The sequence below is a fragment of the Tetrao urogallus genome (genome assembly GCF_951394365.1).
Source record: "Tetrao urogallus genome assembly, chromosome: 1".
In the NCBI taxonomy this organism is placed as follows: domain Eukaryota; kingdom Metazoa; phylum Chordata; class Aves; order Galliformes; family Phasianidae; genus Tetrao; species Tetrao urogallus.
Window position 1 is genome coordinate 28,666,513 of NC_136813.1, and position 18,194 is coordinate 28,684,706.

Genomic DNA, 18,194 nt, shown 5'->3' on the forward strand with positions numbered 1-18,194 from the left:
ACCTTTGACTGTCCCTCTGAATGAGGGCTTCAATTTATTTAACACATAGTATATAAGGACAGGAAATGACATCTATGTGTTTTATCTGAGAATTATTTAATCATGCAACTGCGTGTGCACACAGGGCAGCTGAACACAAGGATGCAGGTACAGAAAGTGCACAAGTGCAGGTACACCACTGCACAAATGCTGGTGTTTCAATGCAATACTACTCTTAAATCAACATACGAGTGATAAAATGTTGAACAGGAATAAGGAAGTGTATGTTTCAGAGACAGAATCAGTCCCTAAATGTAAGGAGCCCTGGGCTCCCAAAGCCCTCTGGATCATTTTAGGAGGCAGTTTTTCCACACAGAGGGTGGTGACGCACTGGAACAGGTTGCCCAAGGAGGTTGTGGATGCCCCATCCCTGGAGGCATTCAAGGCCAGGCTGGATGTGGCTCTGGGCAGCCTGGTCTGCTGGTTGGCGACCCTGCACATAGCAGGGGGTTGAAACTGGATGAGCATTGTGGTCCTTTTCAACCCAGGCCATTCTATGATTCTATGATTTGTGGTATTCTTTTACTTGGAACAGAACCTCTTTTCACACTGATCAGAAACAGATCCATGTTTCGTTCAAGAAGAAAACTAATTGACAGTGCAATTTTCATGCTCTCTACATGATATCATCACAACCCTAAATAAACTGCATTTCTATTATGTTTATTATTTGGGAAATGCAGTTGATCTGGAAATGTGTATGTGGAACATCCACTGACTGTAACAGCAGATGCAAAAAATAACTCCCCATAAATAGGTGCTCAAATCACAGAGATTTTTCTCAGGTGACAGTACTGCCACACTCCTATCCAGCAACATTTTTCTGTATTTTCTGGAGCATCATGATAGCTCAGTGCAGAACCGCAGAACGCCCTGGGTTGGAAGGAACCTTAAAGCCCACCCAGTTTGGGCAGTGCCACCTTGCAGCTCAGCTTGCCCAGGGCCCCATCCAGCCTGGCCTTGAGTGCTTCCAGGGATGGGGCAAAGAAATAAGTTTTCTCAAGGTGTCTTATCTTTTCCTGTCTTGTATTTTTCTAAGTTAATGAGTAACATTCCTTAAAATTACCCTGAAACACCCAGTTTAGCACTTACTTTAACACATGCTATCCTTCTCATTGGCTTCATCCCCAATTGCCTTCCACATATCTGACATCTCAGAAGAAGAGGACTTTACTCTCCAACAGAAAATGCTTGTGGTACTGCATGAAATTTTTATAGCGGCACAAAACAAAGCTGAACACTGGGCTGATGGGCTTTGCACACCCTAGAAAAGCTTCCTGACATCTTGTTACAAAAGGGCATTTCCTGACATGAAAGCAGACAGCACAGAATAGCAAGAGACCATTACATACATACGGGGAGCTGGTTACCAGAAATGTTCCGTGGTAATTAGAGTGACGGTTTTCAGTGAAATAAATTCTTTTTTTTTTTCAAATGAGATTCTTGAAAAATCACCCTCTAGCAGCTCTGCAGAAATGCCTTACAGCTTGTCCAAACTGTAGAGGACAGCTTGTCTTTTTGTACAAAAGGCTCACAGAGCTTGTAATTTACTGGGTTGCTGTTTATTATAGTGACTGTTCCAGGCAATGGCTTGACACCGGTAAGAGGAGATCAGTTTGTGTATTAACGCAATTCAAAAGTTCACTCCATTTACACAAAGTAATGAAAAGATTAATTTGAACTCTCAGCGCTTCCCATTTCCTTTTAACTCATAATGCAGATTTCATTGAGTCTCTGAGAGGCTGCTCCACAACAAAGAGGAGAAAGGAAAAGAAAAAAAAAAAAGGAAAAAGAAAAAAGATTGAGATTACACGTTCCCAACTCACCTCAAGGCTTCGCTAATTAGAAGTGCACATCCACAAATAGAATTGCAGTGACTGCAATGCAATGCCACATCAATCCTGGAGTGGCTGCCAGGGCTCCTGACAGCTCTTCTCCTGAGTAGCAGCCCAGAGTTTCAGCTCAGCATGGCCTTCCCTCAACATGGCCTTCATGCAGCATGGCCTTCACTCAACACGGCCTTCACTCAACACGGCCTTCACTCAACATGGCCTTCATGCAGCATGGCCTTCACTCAGCACGGCCTTCACTCAACATGGCCTTCATGCAGCATGGCCTTCACTCAACAAGGCCTTCACTCAACACGGCCTTCACTCAACATGGCCTTCATGCAGCATGGCCTTCACTCAACACGGCCTTCACTCAACATGGCCTTCATGCAGCATGGCCTTCATGCAGCATGGCCTTCACTCAACATGGCCTTCATGCAGCATGGCCTTCACTCAACAAGGCCTTCACTCAACACGGCCTTCACTCAACATGGCCTTCACTCAACATGGCCTTCACTCAACACGGCCTTCACTCAACACAGCCTTCACTCAACATGGCCTTCCCTCAGAACAGTCCTTGCTCAGCACAGCCTCAGAGTGAGCTGGAGGCCACACCATGGCCACGTCAGCAGCATGCAAAGAGCAGGAACACATCTGGATGGCAAAATTCAGCCATCTACGACATCTGATGACTGGCCCTCCATTTGGAGAAGGGAGCAAAGAATAAAAACAAAGACAACAGCACCAGCAAACTCGTCATGCAAGCAGCCCTCATTTGTGTGAATGTTCTGCTAAGAAATTGTCTGAATGAGTGAAGACTGCTCAAGTGTGCTCTCTAAGGGTATCCTAACATGTGATATAATGGATTTCTGAAGGCAGTTGGGTTTCCAAAAGTGGGCACAAAGATCATTTTTTTTTGCAAAGCACGAAGATTTAGCTAGTCATGTGGTACCTGCTCTGTTATGGCTTTACTTGCCTAACAAAAACTAATGAAACAACCATGGCTGTATTTCACACACTCTAATACTGCCTTTCCAATGATGAAACTGTGGCACAGCAATGGAGATGTTACATGGCTCCCTGTTGCAGGGGAGCTCGCCTTTTGATCAAACAAACAAGGATGGAAACAACATGGAAGTTGAAAAACTAAGGAGATTTACAAGACCGGGTTTTTGGCCACTAGTTTGTGTGACTTGTTGGGTCACCGCTTTGCTCACACGAATGTTGAAGTAGCCTTTTTTCCCAAATTACACTGAACCACGTGATGCTTAATATGCAAAATGTGCCACTCTTCCAAACAAGGCGCCAGGATCTTGTGCATAAAGTTGTGTTCACGTATATACCTCCAATGACTCTTTAAAAAAAGATCCTGAACATAACTTGAGAGGAGGAAAAAGACTACAGAACAAATCTATTTTAAACACAACTCATTTTAGCTGCCACACATTCACACATGTAAGAGCTGAGGAATTCTAAGCACGGATGTAGACTTTTTAAAATGTCTTATTTATTTCCTTTTTGATACCAAAGAGCTGTTCTGCTCTGCAAAGTGACTGACAAAATAACTTTTATTCTGGTTTAATTTTCACATTGTATTTGCTTAAAAGAGATGGATTTTCTAATGCTAAGCTCTGCAAATTGAAACTTCAATTAGATTTTCTCTTCTTTCATACCATCCTTTTTTATAATTAAACCTGCAAATCTTCAGGCTTTATTGGTGCTTCTGCTATTGCTAGCTCTTTCTGCTATAATACTGAAATTATACAAGTGTATAATTGGCAATGACACAAACACGCAGTCTCTGAAATACAAATACCGTGTGGATATGAATGGTGCCATTTTTACTTACGCTTCCTAGCACAAAGCTTATCAAGCAATGTCCTGCCCAACCACAAACCTAAAGGGGATTTCTGCACAAACTTCAGGTCAGGCTCAGCAAGTATAACCTAAGAATGGTAAAAGAAATGAGGAAACTGCTAATACCACTGCAAGATAAATTTTAAACCTCCTTAAAATAATATTTTAATTAATTAGCTTTATGCTGGCAAAAAAAAAAACCCTTAACAAAATGCAAACTAAAAAGCCTTTGCAAATTCACATTTTTTGTAGTTTCTTTCTTCTCTTCTTCCCTTCTTCCCTTCTTCCCTTCCTTTCCTTCTTTCCTTCTTTCTTTCCTTCTTTCCTTCTTCTTTCTTTTTTGTTTTTAATATTAGCACTTCCCTCAGCCACCTTAGTTTTAGTACAGATGACCCTCCATAGTATATAGTATTTACAGACAAGTAAAACTAGTTAAACATCAGGATATTTATTTTGCGTACAAATATTTACAGAAAGACAAATACTTAAAAAATTAAGTATTCAAATCTCAATTGACTTCAAAAAAGCTTCATGCTTTCACCTTATAAAAACATATTGCCTTTACTGTGCTCAAATTTCGAATTCAGATCCCTGGACTTTCTTATCAGGGCTTTCTTCTGTGCTTCATCAAATCGAATGACTTTGAGATCCTGCTCTCGGTCAAACGGCCTTCTCTCCTGAGGTTTGTTCTTTTCTTCAGATGCTTTGCTCTTCAGCTTTTTCTGATGTATGTCCAGGAGAGACTCTGATCGCTTTGACTCCTGTACAAGTAGGAAGAAAGAGGAGGGAAGACATTACTACAAAATATTAACACTGAAAATCCAAATGGAGAGATTGGCCAGGAATTAGAAAGAAAGAAGAAAAAAAAAAAGAAACCTTATGAACTGGAAAACAGAAAGTTGAATTCAGCATGCACTGTGCAGAAAGCACATATACTCTTGTCTATGCACACATAACTCACTGTCACCAATGTTAAAAACACCCCTAATGTTCTCGAATCTCCACAAGGTAAATGCAAAAGAAACATATAAGATACTCTGCCATGGGTAGCAGAAAGAGAGACAACAAACTAAGAAAAAGATCCTAAAATATACTTCCTGTTTCTTGTACACTTTCTCTAAACATCCGGTTTTGGAACACACAATCTGCATTCAGAAGGTTCATTTCCCTTCGCCCTCTACTTCCTCACACACAGTAATAATTCATATATGACATAGGAGAGGATTCCTATGGAAAACAGAAGATGGACAGTACTTACCTATGGTGTAACGGCATCAGTGTTGACACAATTGCACCAGAGAATGTATATGGTACCAGCACTAGCTAACTAACATTAAGAAACTATTATGAAAACTAAAGCTTTAGTTTTAGGAAAGTGTCCTTGATAAAAATGAAGGGAGTAAGAGAAAGGAAAGAAAAGATAAAAACCTTTATTATAAAACAAACGAACACAAGCAGAATGGAGCTCAAAGAAAGCCACCCAAACCAAACCCTACTGCAAGAAACACTGCTCTTAAATGACATACATTCTGCAATTTTTAGAGAGAACTCCATTAATCTTAGAACAGTGTTTTATTCTGCAATGGTACAGAACAAAACTCAAGGTTTTTCACAGAAGTTACTCTACTATCATTGTAATGACAGAAGAGACAATTTCAGAATATCCCTAGTAGGGCTTAAGGACCCTTAAGGATCATCGGGTCAAAGACAGTATGCTAACAGTTCTGGATTTGCAGACCTGTAAGCCAAGAGAGACGTGAGATTTAATGAACCACAAATAAATTATTAAAAGTGACAGGTAAACTCCAATCTTGTAATATAAGTCAAGGCTGCCATTCTCAAGTTTACTCTCAAGAGACCTGACTGCCTTCTTGAAGACTTCAGGCCATGAATCAGGGAAGAAAAGGAAAGAGCAGCTGCAAGGCAGGCAAGCCTCCATATCCTCTAGTGGACAGGGCTGGCAGCCAGACAAGTGAATTTGACATGGAGATCAAGTTTTCAGTAATCAACAGCTGCCTGTGAAAATTAATTGCTTCTGTACAGGTTGAGAAAAACTTCACGTAATAATGCTGTTATAATGAGGCAGTGAGGCAGCTGATTATAGCATTTATCTGCCCATGAAGCTTCTTTTGGGTTAATGTGTATTTTGTCCTACAAGCCAAACTCTTTACTGTTTTCTTTTTCTTCTTGGGTAATTCAGTGAAATAAGCTAATATTTGAATCAAGCACCAACCAAGTCCAGGTCCAAGGATAATTTAAGTAAAATACAGCCTTACACTGGGACAATATACACAAAATGCTACTCTGTCACATTGTCTGCAGTAGCTTAAGGACACAATCCTGCTCTTGTTGAAATCAATGGCAAATATTCTAATGACTTAAACAGTAGGTCTGGGGCCTAAGGGGAAGAATATAGTGGTATCACCATGGAAACCAGCAGTACTAGCAATGAGAACAAAAAAAAGTGAAGAATTGAAGAAAATGCACAAAAGCAAGTATTATGTTATTGCACTTACATTATATGAAGTCACCTGCTCAACAAGTCTCTTGTCTCTCCCAGATAATACAATTTCTTCATTATCCTTACTGGTTGACTTCTTTGCCTCTTCTCTTTCCTGATGAGTGGAAACAAATTACACACTACAATTACCAGAATGCCTGAAGTATAAAGGAAAGAAATCTATATTTACTTTAATTAAATCTGAAGGGCAGAGGCCACCAGATAGTTTTTTGCTCAGCTTGACAGAATAAGAAAGTGGACACACTAATTGGAAATTCAATGAGCTGACACAGAGTAACTGACTACTGCGACAAGAGAGGGAGCAAATGAATACCAAAATGGTAATTTCCCCTGTTTTATCTTTAAGACTCAATTAATGAGTTTTGGGAACAGAGAGAAAAAAATGCAAGGATATTTTCAATTGAGAAATCAGATTTGTTTCCACAAAATACCAACAGCAAATCTGAATGCTACCTGTATACATATCTGATGGCAGCATTATGTGTGCATGTATGTATGCTTATATTAAAACATTACACAGATGTGAACATTTATTCATATTTATATGAATATGAATACATCTTTCACACACATACGTATATATACACAACGATCACATATATGTTATATATAAAAATACGTGTACAAGTGAATAAATGCTCACCTTGGCTTTTCTCTCTCTGTCGGCTGGAGTATCTGTCCACACAGACCTATCACCTGATTTGTCTTCAGCTCTTCTCTTGAATGTTCTTGGGCCAAATCCAAAGCTTTTCAGCTCAGGTGGAAGTTCCGTCATCCACGATTCCCTTGTGACTTGCTTGGGTTCATCCTTTACAAAAGAAAAGTAGGTAAAAAAAAAACACAAGCAGACAACCAATACCCATCATCCGGATCTCTGAGCTTCCAGCAGAAATCATCATTTTTTCTTTGCATTCACGATTGCAACCACTTTAGCATCACAAGCAGAACTGTGGATGAGAGCATCTTCACAAGCCCCAAAAATCCACAAATACAAAGCAGCAAAACATTACAAGTGAAACAATCCAACTTACGCTGTCTGCTGAGGTGAGTTTCTCCTTCATTCTCTGAGCTCTGCGTTCGAATTCTTCAGTCACATCAGACTCCACTGGTCCTTTTGCAGGCATTGGGCCTATAATGTTGTCTTCTTCCTCGCTACTATCTGTTGCCTTCCAAAAACAAAACATTTCTCTTAATCATACTGTTACGACCCTGAAGAACCACTTCAGTTGTATAGGAATACACAACAGTGTGCTGCTACTTCATGCTGCTCTGCATGCAGCCCTGTAGCATTTGGGACTGCAGAGCAGCACAGGAGGCAAGCTGGCAGGCAGCAAGAGACACAGCAGTATAGCTGTGGACTACAAGGTGCAAGAAAAGGATCATCAAATTTAAATGGCTGCGTGACTGGTAGCATCAAATACAGAAAGGCAGAGGATGCTGAGAAATTACTGGTCATTTATAAACACAAACAATTAAAGTAGGTAACACCAGTTTCTCTTATAATTGTGCCCCAAAGTATTTGCGTGGTCAAATTTTCACTAATGACCACTGCATTACTGCTTTAGGGAATTAGGGGACTGCATTCTCTATTTTTATTTCCTAAATAAGAAGCTGGTGCAAAAAAAAGAATAACTACTTTCAGAAAACAAGCTAATATAACAAAGCCCTCTCCTTGTTCACAAATTAAAAAAAAAAAAATGCAAAAACACACAGCTTTCATAATAAATTGCACTGTAAGGTGGTTGAGGATGAAAGATACTCCATGCTGGGCTTAAATTGAGGAAGCGTGTCTCATTTCCTTCCTCATGTCTTAAGTTCAACTCACTCCATTACCCTGTGCCTCAAATGAGATGCAATTTAAAACAACTGCCCCCATGTTTGGAGAGGAAATTGATATAAAGTGAAGAGTCAGCAGGGAACAAACTGTAAAGGTGTACTGAAATAAAAAATAGCAAAACAAGATTAGAACAACAGCAGAATTAGTCATCATTTTCAAAGGGTAAAAATAAAAAAGAATATGTTAAAAAACAAAAACCAAAAAAAAGCCAACCAACAAAATAAACTAACTTCTACCTGACGAGCTGATTCTAGAAGATGTGTTCAAGAGAAAGAACACTTGTTTGGTTTGTTTGTAAGATGTATGAACAGAGCAGTTTTGACATCCCTGCCTCAAGAGATTTGTCATTATGGTAAATTGCTTAATCGTTATTTGCAGTTATAAGATGATGTGTATCTAAAAAATGTCAGACAATCATTCTTCATGATAGACTGTGACAACTCTCACTGCAGGAGGTTGGAGAACGACACACATCGCAAATACTAATCGAAAAGTGAAGCTTCAAAGCAGCTGCTGGCTCACTCCTTCCTCACATGTCCTGACATGTCTGGGGAGTTAAAACTTAAGAAAACAGAAAACCTAAGTATTCTAGAAAAATGAAAAGCAGAATGACAGTGGAGATGAGTTAATTTCCACAAGAAATTAGTATTTACTTTATTACAGCACGAGAACAATTGAATCACCTGAACGCTGGTACCCAGTGCCATTTTGGATGTCTGAGAGCATTCTACTCAAGAAGGCTGTGAGTTTCTTTTGGATAAACATATTTAACATCTCCACTAGTAAGTGGAGGTGAAGATATGGGAAATAATCAGCCCTTCTCTCCTCCCCCACCTCAATCAACAAAAGAATAAAACATTAAATTATAGGTAAACATTTTTATTCTAGCAGGTCTCAGTGTTTTCAATAATTTTCACACAGAGGGTGGTGACGCACTGGAACAGGTTGCCCAAGGAGGCTGTGGATGCCCCATCCCTGGAGGCATTCAAGGCCAGGCTGGATGTGGCTCTGGGCAGCCTGGTCTGCTGGTTGGTGACCCTGCACATAGCAGGGGGTTGAAACTGGATGAGCATTGTGGTCCTTTTCAACCCAGGCCATTCTATGATTCTATGATCTGAACTTTGCTATCATGTTCACTGGTGAAAGACACATTACACTGAAATAAAGAATGGGAAAAAATCAAGGAGAAGTACTGTGACTACAATTTAGGATGCCTACAGCACTTGCATTCAGCGCACCATCAGTCTAACAGTAAAATCACAACAAACCAGACCAGCACGTTTCTTTTTTAGGCTTACTTATGTTTCAGTATTTAATGCAGACACCTTCTGGTCTATAATTAAACTGTCATGCAGAAAAGTATGTCTGGTAGATTTCTTCAGGCTCCTGCTTGTTTAAGCATTTTGGATAGCTTGTACTCAAACAAAAGACTCTTGGTCTCACCAACCTGGCTGAATTGTGATGAAGCAGATGGTCCTATTGAAGATCTGTTACTCCCAGTGTCCTGTGCAGATTTCCTAAAGCCAGGCGGTAATGCAGGACCTATGATAGGCCTCAAGTAGAAAAGAAACAATTTTATTATTATTTTTTTTAGTTGGAAGGAGGAATAAGAAAAGGAACCATCGAGGACAGTACATTAAATGGGCATCCTATCGCTTGCTAAAGAAATATTAAAGAGATTAATTTAAAAATTAAAACAAAGTGTTGTTCTGTACTTCTTCCTTCCGATGGCAAGTACGGCTCCTGTGTGTTCACTACAGAAATGTGCATAAGAACAGTCTGACTCTATTTTCCACAGGGACCTCTGCAGACAGCTGGAATGCAAGATAACTGGAAATGTCATGGCACGTAGTCATGGAAATCCACTCTTCTTCCCTGGCTTCTAGCTTCAGATTCAAAAGCAATGAAAGGTGGGAGGCCGTATATATGCATACAAACACAAGCTACCTTTTCTCTAGCAACAAAGCTGGTTTTGCTCATTCTTGTCTCACGCTAGGGTTTCGTTGCTCTTTAAAACATAAAAATAAGAGCAATGTGCTGATTCAAGTTTGTTTTCCCTTGGAGGAAGAAGAGAGGAAAAGAAAGGTTTTGTAATCCCTTGTAACTTCGCCGATTTGTTTTTTGAAACTCAGCAAGCAGTACAATAATTCAATTGTCTCCAGGAACACAGAAAGGTGAGAATTTATTCTCAGTGGTGCAAACAGTTCAAAGTATACTACAAACTGTGCCTGCAGCTCTGAAAAGACCTCAGTAGACAAGCTCCTCTTTTAATAATCACCACCATATTCCTCAGGGCTAATGAAAATGCAAACAATTATCACCTGAAGAAATATCCCAGTGAAGTATCCTCCCAGTCTTTCAGACAGAGACTTGATTTATTATGACCTCCAGCCTCAGAGATTTTCGGCAATCAAAAGTAACGCAACGTGAATAGAATTATTCTAATGACGGTCTGCTAACTCAAGTATAATCAGCACAGCCCTGCTGTAGTGATGTTATTATTGGGTTTGAGGAGGGGAAATAAAAAGCAGAAAATCCTGCCGGAAAGGCAGCCACAGCCAGCCAGCCATAAGCAATACATGTGAGCTCAGGCCACGGCAAGGGCACTGATGAGGATTTCAAACCCAGACAAGAGGCCTAGGCTGAATCTGAAGTTCCATCCCCACCTAGCTGCTGTAAAGAAGAAACAGCTTTTATGTTTCTCTCTTCCTTTCTGACTGCTTGCTTGTTAAGATTGGGTTTTAGGGTCCTAACATAAAGATACCGAAGTTAAACCCATGCAGATACAGCCAAAATAATCTTTTATTTTAGTATGCAGTTAACTTTATTTTGAGAGGAAAGGGAGTTAACTGAACTATAAAAGATTTCTACTAAAATATACAGAAACATCTCTGCTGTGGGCTGTATCACTGCAACCTGTGAAAAGAAGCAGATCTCAAGTACTCTGACTTGCTTCTGTCACAGCTCAAAGGCTCTTCCAAGGAATAGACAAATGGTTCCCAACTCGTCCCTCCCACGCTGCCTATTTCTCTGCTTTTTTCCACATGAATAACCCTGTTGCTCAGGTCTTTCCTCAGCAGCACAGAGCTGACACGAGCCCTGACAGCTTCCTGGATGGCCAAACACATTCTGAGCAGCGAGGCAGATCTAATTCCAACTCTTAGATGTATTTTTTCTGCTGTTAGTAACTCTGGTACTTATCTACACTGATCCAGAAGAAAAATACTAACTTACCAAGAATTTCACTTAATAATACAAGATTTCATATACGGCAAAGAACACTTTCCTACTGCTGGGTTTTGAGTCCTTGCTAAAGTCAGCAAGAAGATGAGCATGTCAGCATTCTCCTGATGTCTAACTTAAAAAAAAATAATCATCATTAAGATAACCTTTGCTCTTTATCTAGATGCATGGATTCTTCTGGAAGCTTTACAAGTACTGTACCTCTGTCTAACATTGATAAGTAGCAAGATCCTTTCTGAAGTTGAAGGAAATCTGTTCATCTATGTTTTTTTAAGCTGAAATGATTCAAACAATTTTTAAAGAGCTGCAACTTCCCACACAGGCTGCTCTTAATTATGAATATTTGTTTTGACAAGTCTGGAAAAGACACAATGGAATAAAAGCTTTTCTAAAAGAATGAGTAAGTCACAAGGAGCTAAGAAACAGTATATCTATATATTGAAACACATACTCCTGTATTTGCTTCAGATATTCAGGTCTAAGTTGGCAGCTGGCAATCCACTCACTCCAAGGGACAATGCAGGGGGAGACAGCAGCGCTGTGTCTACACCCTGCACAGCTCATGCTCCTACTGTGTCAGCACAAGCAGACAGCCAGGTGCATGGGGGTGGAAGACAGACAAGGCTCGTCCTACACATCACACCTTGCCCACCTATTCATGGAAATGAGGTGGTGCCAACAGCTCTGCTCAATCTGTGTGTGAGGAGCTGGTGTGTGATGAGCTAGGACAAAAGAGCTGGGAAGAGCAGACTCTTCCCTCTGAATTCCCACCCCTGGAGGCATTCAAGGCCAGGCTGGATGTGGCTCTGGGCAGCCTGGTCTAGATGATCATTGTGATCCTTTTCAACCCAGGCCATTCTGTGATTCCTTGAATTAAATGCAAGCTATCTGCTAGTTTGGAAGAGAACTGCTTAGTAGAAAAAGAAGTTGGGTGTAAGCATACAGAAGTTCCGAGCATACAAGATGAGTGAGCACCTGTGTCATCTCTCTCACCTTTGAATTACAAGCTACCTCTTCATATTTCCTCTTTTCCATTGCACACTTTGACACAACCCTTTACAGTGTGAGCTTTCATGCAAAGAAAAAAAATCAAGAAAGCAGGAAGTTGACCTCAGCTGATATTAAATGCAACAAGGATTTCTTTGTGCTGCTTTACTAGAAAACACATTATTTTTAGTAGCTACCTACATTTTATAACAAAAGAACACATTCTGCATATGTGAAAGGTAAGAAAGGGTGCAGTTCCTCCTGCTGCTTTGAAAACTCCAAAGGAGCCTGCTGAGCATGACACCTTGTAATCACAAGTGAGTCTGTCAGTTACAGCAAAGTATGGCCAAAAAAGACATGCAAAGGTTACTTCCAAATAACCGTAGGTCAACACATTCAGGTTTCCTCAACTGCTGCCAAGCACCATAAAGATTAATCCAAACTGAAGAAAATTCAATTTTGAAAATTGCTTGCAGAAAGAATGCTGTACACAGCTTGAGAACAAACTGAGTCACCTCCCTAGCACCAAACACCCATACCTGACAGGGAGCTACTGATTTATCTTATCTATCAGCTCTCTATCGCTCTGGGGAAGATAACAGTGATCAAGGGATTTAATGGTACCTTTCATCAGTGAATGCTTCCTTGGAAGTGCTGATTTCAGTACGGGCTATTTGAAATGATAGAAGGAAGTGCATAGATTGATGCAAAACTAGGAGGCTGTGAGACACAGTTAAATTGTGCATGGACAATCCATGAACAGTTTTCTTTTTTAGGTATTTTGTAATTACCTGCAATCAAACAGAAAGCTTCCTGAAAGAGGCTGTCAATAATGCTTATTTGGTTAGACATGACAACCTGCTTTCTAGAAACATATGCCATTCAGATACATTTCCTACCTAGAGAAGAATAGAATATAATCCTTGGTGCATTAGCAAGAGACGGTTACAATCATCTGCACTGTTTTACAGCACACAAGAGCTAACTGCCCTACTCCTCCCAGCCCAAGAATGAGCCACACAAGTAGGGGTCCCTGCAGCATCAATTTGTTTTTCCTGCACTGATCCAAGACCTATGATAGGAGATGGAAGAAATGTGATATTCAAAGTATAAATCAGACAATTCACATTTTTAATTTTTCTCTCCAGCTTTCCAAACAGTACTAACAGGGCTGTGTGTTCTGCTTCAAGGGAATGCTGCTCTCATTCTCAAAAATGCAGAGGAAGCAATTTCAATCACCTGAATCTGAAATGAACAACTGAAGTGTTCTCTAATAGGCACATAAAATATTGTATCTAAAATAATTATCTTTTAAGAAAAAGAGCCAGAATATAATTCCATGTTAATTACCTCTCTGGGGAATCATCCTCTTTTTTAAATCCAGGAGGAAGAGCAGGCCCAAAAAAGCCATCATCATCATCATCATTATCCTGAATTCTTTTTGGCTTCCTGCAAAGATGAAGACTTCAGTTAATAATTACATTCACATGCAGAGCAATTATCCACATTTTAAAAAAGGAAAAAATTAAACATGAAATGATTTCAGACAGCCTTGTGTACTAAGTAGCTTGCTGTTACCACGGAAACAGTGCAAAAGGATCCAAAATAATTTGAAGCAATTAAAAATTTGGGAGCGTAAGCTTTGCTTCAGAAATGGTTTGACATCTAGGCAAAAAAAAAAACAAACAACAAAACAACAAAAACATTAGGAGTGCTTTTACAGGAGAAAGAAGACTAACATGATTCAGGGGGAAATTCTTTACCCAGAGAGTGGTGAGGTGCTGGCACAGGCTGCCCAGAGAGGTTGTGGATGCCCCGTCCTTGGAGGTGTTCAAGGCCAGGTTGGATGGGGCCCTGGGCAGCCTGGTTTAGCATTAAACGTGGAGGCTGGTGGCCCTGCATGTGGCAGGGGGTTGGATATTCATGATCCTTGAGGTCCCTTCCAACCCTGGCCATTCTGTGATTCTGTGATTCTATGATGTTAAAATAATATCTCTATTTACAAAGTGGTTTTAAATTCAGCACAATTCTTTCTGCAATTGTGTACAGTTGTCTGCATTTTGACTATCTTTCACAGCTTAGTTCAAACTGAAAAGCTGTTGAGTAAGACAACAGGAGAAAAGTGAGTAATATTTACCCTAACACACAAAGACAGCACAACATTCTGCAAGAATGAGAGCAGATTTAGATTAAACGTTAGGAGATATTTTGCTCAAGGGGTGGTGAGACAGTGGCACAGCTGCCCAGTGAAGCTGTGGGTGCCCCATCCCTGGAGGCGCTCAAAGCCAGGCTGGATAGAGCCCTGGGCAGCCTGAGCTGCTGGGTGGCACTGCCCAGGGCAGGGGTTGGAACTGGATGGGCTTTGAGGTCCCTTCCAACCCAACCATCGTGTGATTCTGTTGTTCTACGAATATGGAAAGCACATCACCAAGTTTTAAGTAGAGTTTACCTTTTTGTTTATGTAATGCTGATTCTCACATTATATACAGACACACTTCTGCAACAACGTAAAGACACAACCTGAGAACAGACTCACTTGGGTTGTGAAGCTCCTTCTGAATCCTCTCCAGAATCTCCACCTGTGTCTTTAGGCAGAGGAAGAGATTCAGAATCGTCGTCACTGTCAGCAGCCTCTGAGCTGCTGCTGCTTCTGTAGTCCGGGGGCAATGCTGGTCCTGCAACTGAGCACCCAAAGTTACAGGGGATATTTGTTAAACATTTCAGAGAATTATAGAATCATAGAATGGCCTGGGTTGAAAAGGACCACAATGATCATCTAGTTTCAACCCTCCTGCTACATGCAGGGTTGCCAACCACCAGACCAGGCTGCCCAGAGCCACATCCAGCCTGGCCTTGAATGCCTCCAGGGATGGGGCATCCACAGATTTCAAATGAGTGTTATCTGTCTTGGTACTCCTCAAACACCTGTCTCCCTGGAGGTTATTCCCAGTTTAATGATGCGTGAACAGCAGGCACAGAGCTCATCACGCTGCTGAAAAAAGGGATGCCTCAGGCTCCTAGACATCTGTCAGAAGGCTGAGAATGAGGCTCTCAAGCTCCAGCCAGCACTTTGCTCTCTGGAGTAAAGAGGAGGATGGAGACATCCCAGTTAAGGGGAGGTTCAGGCACTAACGCTGTATGTAACCAGCATGCACAGCTCTTGCTTGCATACTGTACATGTATATTGGTCTGACCCTCACAACAAATGCCCTCCAGACAAGAAGCTTGATACAGGTACCCTCAGAGGCTTCCCAGACCCAGGGCAGGCCAGCACAGTTCTGTACAGCACCAACAACCACCTGATACCAAGGAGATGTGACCATACTGGTGATTCAACTCTGCCATGTACACACCATTCCTCCTCTTCATATTTCAAGCACTGAAGCTGAGACTGACAGGACAAAAAGCTGTTTGGTAAAAGGCACTGTTAACTATATGAACAGTCAAGGACTGAATGAAAAGATGAGGTGCAATAAAACCACCAAAAAGGAGGGTAACAGAAAATTACATCTTTGACTGAGATTTTTTTTTTTTTGATGGCACAAAGTAATGCCTGATGCAGACTGATATTCCATTGTTAGCTAACAAAAAGCAAGGCAGAAATTGAGACCTTCAGGTGAGCTTTACAAAGCTTTTATCTGTCTTTATCAAAAGACACGGAGCCAGGAGAGTTCCCTAGTTATGATGCACCCAGATGGATCAGCCACATTGTTTTCTGATTTCATGGGATGGACCTTAGCCAGGATGTACAAATACATGTCATTGCTAAGAAGGAAAAACAAATCAAACAACAAAAAAAAAAAAACAACTAACAAAGCAAACAAAACTGTTCAGTGAACGACAAACTGGTGGTAAGTTTGTACCCAGAGTAGTGGCCAATGTTTGGATGGAGATCGGTGATGACTGGTGTCTCTTAGGGGTCAGTACTGGGACCAGTGCTCTTTAACATCATTATCAATGACATCAATAGTGGGATTGAGTGCACTCTCAGCAAGTTTCCAGATGACACCAAGCTGTGTGGTGCAGTTGACATGCTGGAGGGACAGAATGACATTCAGAGAGACCTAGACAGGCTTGAGCGGTGGGTCCAGGAGAACTTCACGAGGTTCAACAAAGCCAAGTGCAAGGTCTTGCACCTGGGTAGTGGCACCACAATATCAGTGGGGGATGTAAGGGTAGAGCACAGCCCTGCTGAAAAGGACCTGGGGGTACTGGTGGATGGGAAGCTGGACACGAGCCACCAACATGCCATCACAGCCCAGAAAGCCAACTGTATCTCGGGCTGCATCAAACACAGTGTAGCCAGCAGGGTGAAGGAGGTGATCCTTCCCCTCTGCTCTGTGCTGGTGTGGCCTCAGCTGGTGTACAGCGTCCAGATTTGGAGTCCTCAGTACAGGAAAGCTGTGAACCCAATGGAGTGATTCCAGAAGAGGGCCACAAAAGTGATCTAAGAAATAGAACGCTTCTCCTATGAGGACAGGCTGAGAGAACTGGGGCTGTTCAGGCTGGAGAAGAGAAAGCTCTGAGATGACCTGAGAGCAGCCTTCCAATATCTAACGGGGGCTGTAAGAAAGAAGGGGACAGACTCCTTAGCAGAGTCTGTTATGACAGGACAAGGGAAAATGGTTTCAAACTAAAAGAGGGGAGATTTAGATTGGATACAAAAAAAGTGTTTTTTTACAATGTGGGTGGTAGGGCACTAGAACAAGTTGCCCCCTTCCTGGAGACATTCAAGGCACGGCTGAGCAATAGATCTAACTGTAGGTGTCCCTGTTCATTGCAGGGGAGTTGGACTAGGTGGCCTTTAAAGGCCCCTTCCAAGTCAAATGATTTTACGATTCTATGACAAACAAAAAAAGAAAACAACCCAGCCTAGCCTATAAAGCTCAGGGTAAGAGAGAACCAACAGATGGATATAATAAATAGCCATAAAGGTTCAAGGAGTTGTGGCCTGAGAAAAAAAAATAGCTTAACACAAAGTATTAAGAAGACAAACAAAACAAAACAAAAAAAAAAACAACACTGCAACTTATTTCTCCAGCAAACGAAGCAGAGCATCATTTGGTCTGAAGAGAGGCAGGGGTTGGATGGAGCAAAGGGAGCAAATGGATGCAAGCTGAGAAACGGGTCATGGCTTTGTGAGCCAGAAAGCGCAGGGAAACCAGTGCTGTGTAAGGAGGCTGGTCCCATTGACATGCTGACAAACACCAGTGCTTTCTACCCCAATTCCTTCCCACTGTTCTCTCTGCCATGCCAAAGAGCAAGCTTGTGTGGGCTGTACAATCAGGCAGATCAGGGAATTTAGCAGACATAAAAATTACACAGCAAAAACCAGCACTGCCCTGAAAGAGCTGCTCGTACTTGGAACTGCTACCAAAATAAAGAGCCTGGTTCGGGAAGGCAATGGGCGTTTATAGGCTGGGGATGGGGGAAAGAAGAGTCACTTGGTGAAAGCAACGGAAGAGCAATGGATGAAGGAGAGCAACAGAGGAAGCAAAGTAGTAAGCAGAGCTGGGTCTGACTGAAATGCGCGTTTCACTGCTGCCCGGAGCGGCCATCCTCGCAGTGCTGCTCTGACTCGCCCTTCTGGTAGATGTTACGATGGTTCGGCACAGCAGAACGGCGCAGCAGGACGGCCCCACGCAGCTCGCGCCCTCCCCACGCCCCGCGCGGGTGGTGCCGCCCCCTCCCCTCAGCGCGGCGCCTCACCCTGGCCCAGCTCTTCATCCGGGTCCTCCTCGGCGCGGCGCGGGAAGCCGGGCGGCAGCGCGGGGCCGATCAGCTCGCGCGCCATGGCGAGGGGCGGGGGCGCGCCGGTGACGTCAGAGCGGCGCCGGCCGGGCGGATTTAACCCCGGAAGAACAAGCTATAGAAACCGGAA

The 18,194-nt window shown here is 42.0% G+C and overlaps 1 protein-coding gene across 2 annotated transcripts; it reads right to left on the minus strand.

The window, feature by feature from the left end:
• Positions 1-4,267: 4,267 nt before the first annotated feature.
• GPALPP1 (GPALPP motifs containing 1) lies at positions 4,268-18,107 on the minus strand (the record flags this gene model as incomplete). Of its 2 annotated transcripts, none has more annotated exons than XM_079538868.1 (8): positions 4,268-4,486; positions 6,242-6,340; positions 6,890-7,054; positions 7,278-7,412; positions 9,531-9,636; positions 13,664-13,762; positions 14,850-14,994; positions 18,023-18,107. In XM_079538868.1, 8 exons carry the CDS (start codon positions 18,105-18,107, stop codon positions 4,268-4,270), a joined length of 1,053 nt encoding a protein of 350 aa, XP_079394994.1. The 2 variants fall into 2 exon arrangements, with proteins under 2 accessions (XP_079394994.1, XP_079394995.1); XM_079538869.1 differs by having other exon boundaries at positions 7,278-7,405; positions 9,527-9,636.
• Between the last annotated feature and the right edge of the window lie 87 nt (positions 18,108-18,194).